This window comes from Psammomys obesus, unplaced genomic scaffold, assembly GCF_907164565.1.
Source record: "Psammomys obesus unplaced genomic scaffold, mPsaObe1.curated_primary_1811, whole genome shotgun sequence".
Taxonomy (NCBI): Eukaryota; Metazoa; Chordata; class Mammalia; order Rodentia; family Muridae; genus Psammomys; species Psammomys obesus.
Window position 1 is genome coordinate 14,959,940 of NW_026596073.1, and position 2,707 is coordinate 14,962,646.

Here is a 2,707-nt window from a genome sequence, read left to right on the forward strand (position 1 = left end):
ATAGATAGATAGATAGATAGATAGATAGATAGATAGATAGATAGATAAAGCAGAACACAGTATACATAATAGATAGATCTTTTTAAAAACTGAGAACAATAATAACAATAATTCCACATGCTTAAAACTAATGCTCACAATATGAAACGTGTGAAAACCCTAGCTCATTTTCGGTATTTTTTAAGGCACCCACAACTCTGTAGCTTCTGTACTATGGACTACTTATGGGGACACGCTCAGATTCCCATGTAGAAGGTCTTCTACAGTAACATCTACAGGTAAGAAAACAACCCACAGCACAGCCCGCCTCCGTGTCGACCATAAACCCCTGCTTCTCACTAGGTAACAGAGCAAACGGTCAGCTTGAAAACCGACCAACTTCCTCCCTAAGGAATTTTACCTTTCTATGATAAATGGGCTTACAATAAGAAAAGTTATCTAAGACACTCACAAAGCACTTATCACACATTAATTTAGGTAAATAGCTTGCCCAAGGCCACACAGCTGAATAGGGACAGTGGCAGCATGTCAACTGAGGAATCTGACTCCAAAGTTCATCCCCTTCACCACAGACAGTCCAATTTCCACTGGAAGCCATTTTGTGTCTGCCCCTAGACAACAGACCCTCACAGGCTATTGGACAGGTGCTGTGTTCATACAATAGTGAAACAGTGAGAGGAGATGTAGTGCACAGGTTATCTGCGTATGTGACATTCTAAGCGAGCACAGCACTTGGGTGAAAATCGCTAGTTTAAGGAGCTGAAAACAACCCAGTGAGCACTATTTCAGCAAACAGCTACATCTATCACCTAGTTGTCTAATCACAGTGTTCTGGTGAAGTTTGTCAACAGAGACAGTATGTCGATAAATGCCATCTTGTTCATCCAACACGGTCAACTACAAGAAAGGATTCACAGACAGCTGGGTGAGCAAGAGAGGAAAGCTGGGGGTCAAATGGACTCTTCCGGGTCCTGTCACACAGGTGACACCTGCCGAGCTCTCCTATAAATTTCGGCTTGCCGCTTTTCCTCTTCCAAAGGGAAATTATCATTATCAAAGCTTCCTGCTAAAGAAAGTGAACAGCCTGCTAAAGTAAGGAAATCAGGTCCTAATTTTCAAAACTGATTCTGCTGGAGTCTGAACTACAGTAAAAGTTAGGGCATAAACACACATTCTTAGCACACTCAGAAAATTACATAAAATGACTCCAGCCAAAGTGTTCGGGGAGACACTTCACTAGGAAGCTGAGAACTGTTTATTTGTTTGTGTTTTTTTGTTTGTTTGTTTGTTTTCCTTCCTGGAACCAGCTAGACTGGATACAGCAAGTACAAAAGCATTGTATAATTCTCTTTATCCCTCCCATGGTCCTTTCGCACAAGGACACTATTGCAAGAAATGTGATAGTGGCTTGCCCTCTGTTGCCCTCACCTTACTGAAATTATGTAAAGATGCAAAAACACAACTGTTCTCGTTCCAATGCCTGAGACATAAACTATCATTATTGAGGGAGAAAAAAACAACCTCGACCAGAACGTGAGCCGCAGCGTTTGAAAAGAAAAGAAATATCAAATTAGCCTTTCCCCGAGGAAATCAAGGCCATTTCTCAGCTCCACTCTTGAGGTCGGTGGAAGGTCGTGGCACTGTGAAGGCCAAGCGTTCAGCCTCTCCACTCAAATCCTCTGGTCCTCGGAGATCCAGATTAAACCAACGCTGCTGGGAGCTCACTCCCTGGCCGGCACGAAAGAAATTCGTGCGCTTGCTCGGCTGCAAACCGCATTACCGAATTATTCTGCCTCACTAGTTCAAACCCGGTCCAGGAGGCGTGGCTAGGCAAGGGGCGGGATGGAAAGCCCTGGAAGCCCTCCCTCTTATCCCCCCCGCCCCCCCCCCCACCTCTAGGTAATTTCTGGCGCCCGAGGAAGAAACTACGAACTAGTCCTAACAGCCGTTTCTGGTGAAGCTAGGGTCTGGACAGCCTCGAGCCTTGGACACCTGTGCGGAGTGGGGTTGGAGGGGAGGCTCGACCACGCTCTGAGCCACTCCTGCAGTGGGGAGGGGCTGGACGTTAGGAAACTGCAGCAGTGTGACAGTAAGGTTTCCCGAGTCAGAGGACCGGAGACTCCACGCTCTCCCGGCGTCCAGGTGGCGCAGATGACGCAGGTGGATGAGTGGGGCAGGTGGCGCCGGGTGGCGCAGGAGATCGGGTGGACAGGCGGCCCAGGTGGGCAGGTGGCGCTGGTAGGCACGGGTCCCCGCTCACCTTTCCGCCGCAGGTACTGCATCTGGAGGCGCAGGCTCGGCCGCTGCCGCAGCTCCTGCAGCACTCGGGAGTCGCCCGCGCCGCGGCCGCCCAGGAACACGTCGGAACCCGAGGTCTCGGTGGAGCTGTCCAGGCTGTCGCTGCGCGGGGGGCGCGCCCGGGACGCACGGTCCCCGCCGGCTGCAGCCTCCTCCTCCTCGGTGCAGCTGTAGAGCTCGGTGAGCAGCCCGCTCACCAGAGACGCCGTGCGGCTCGTGCGGCCGTGGGGCTCCTCGTCGCCCTCGCCCGCCGGCTGCCCCGTCGCCACCTCGGCTGGCTGCGGGCCCCTCGTCCCTCCGGCGGGAAGGACCTCCATGGCTCGACCCGCCGCGGCGCCGGCCTGTTCCGGGAGGGCGCGGCTACGCGGGCGGCGAGGAGCGCCGGGCCGGGGTCTGAATGCCAAGCAAT

At 52.3% G+C, this 2,707-nt stretch overlaps 1 protein-coding gene across 2 annotated transcripts in view; it reads right to left on the reverse strand.

Annotated features, from left to right (window-relative positions):
* Tbc1d30 (TBC1 domain family member 30) overlaps positions 1-2,707 on the reverse strand; it is an 85,399-nt gene extending 82,692 nt beyond the window's left edge. For both annotated transcript variants that reach the window (XM_055626022.1, XM_055626020.1), the window contains exon 1: positions 2,261-2,707. In XM_055626022.1, the coding sequence (XP_055481997.1) occupies positions 2,261-2,615 (355 nt within the window). In that variant the 5' untranslated portion in view covers positions 2,616-2,707. The remainder of the gene's footprint in view (positions 1-2,260) is intronic.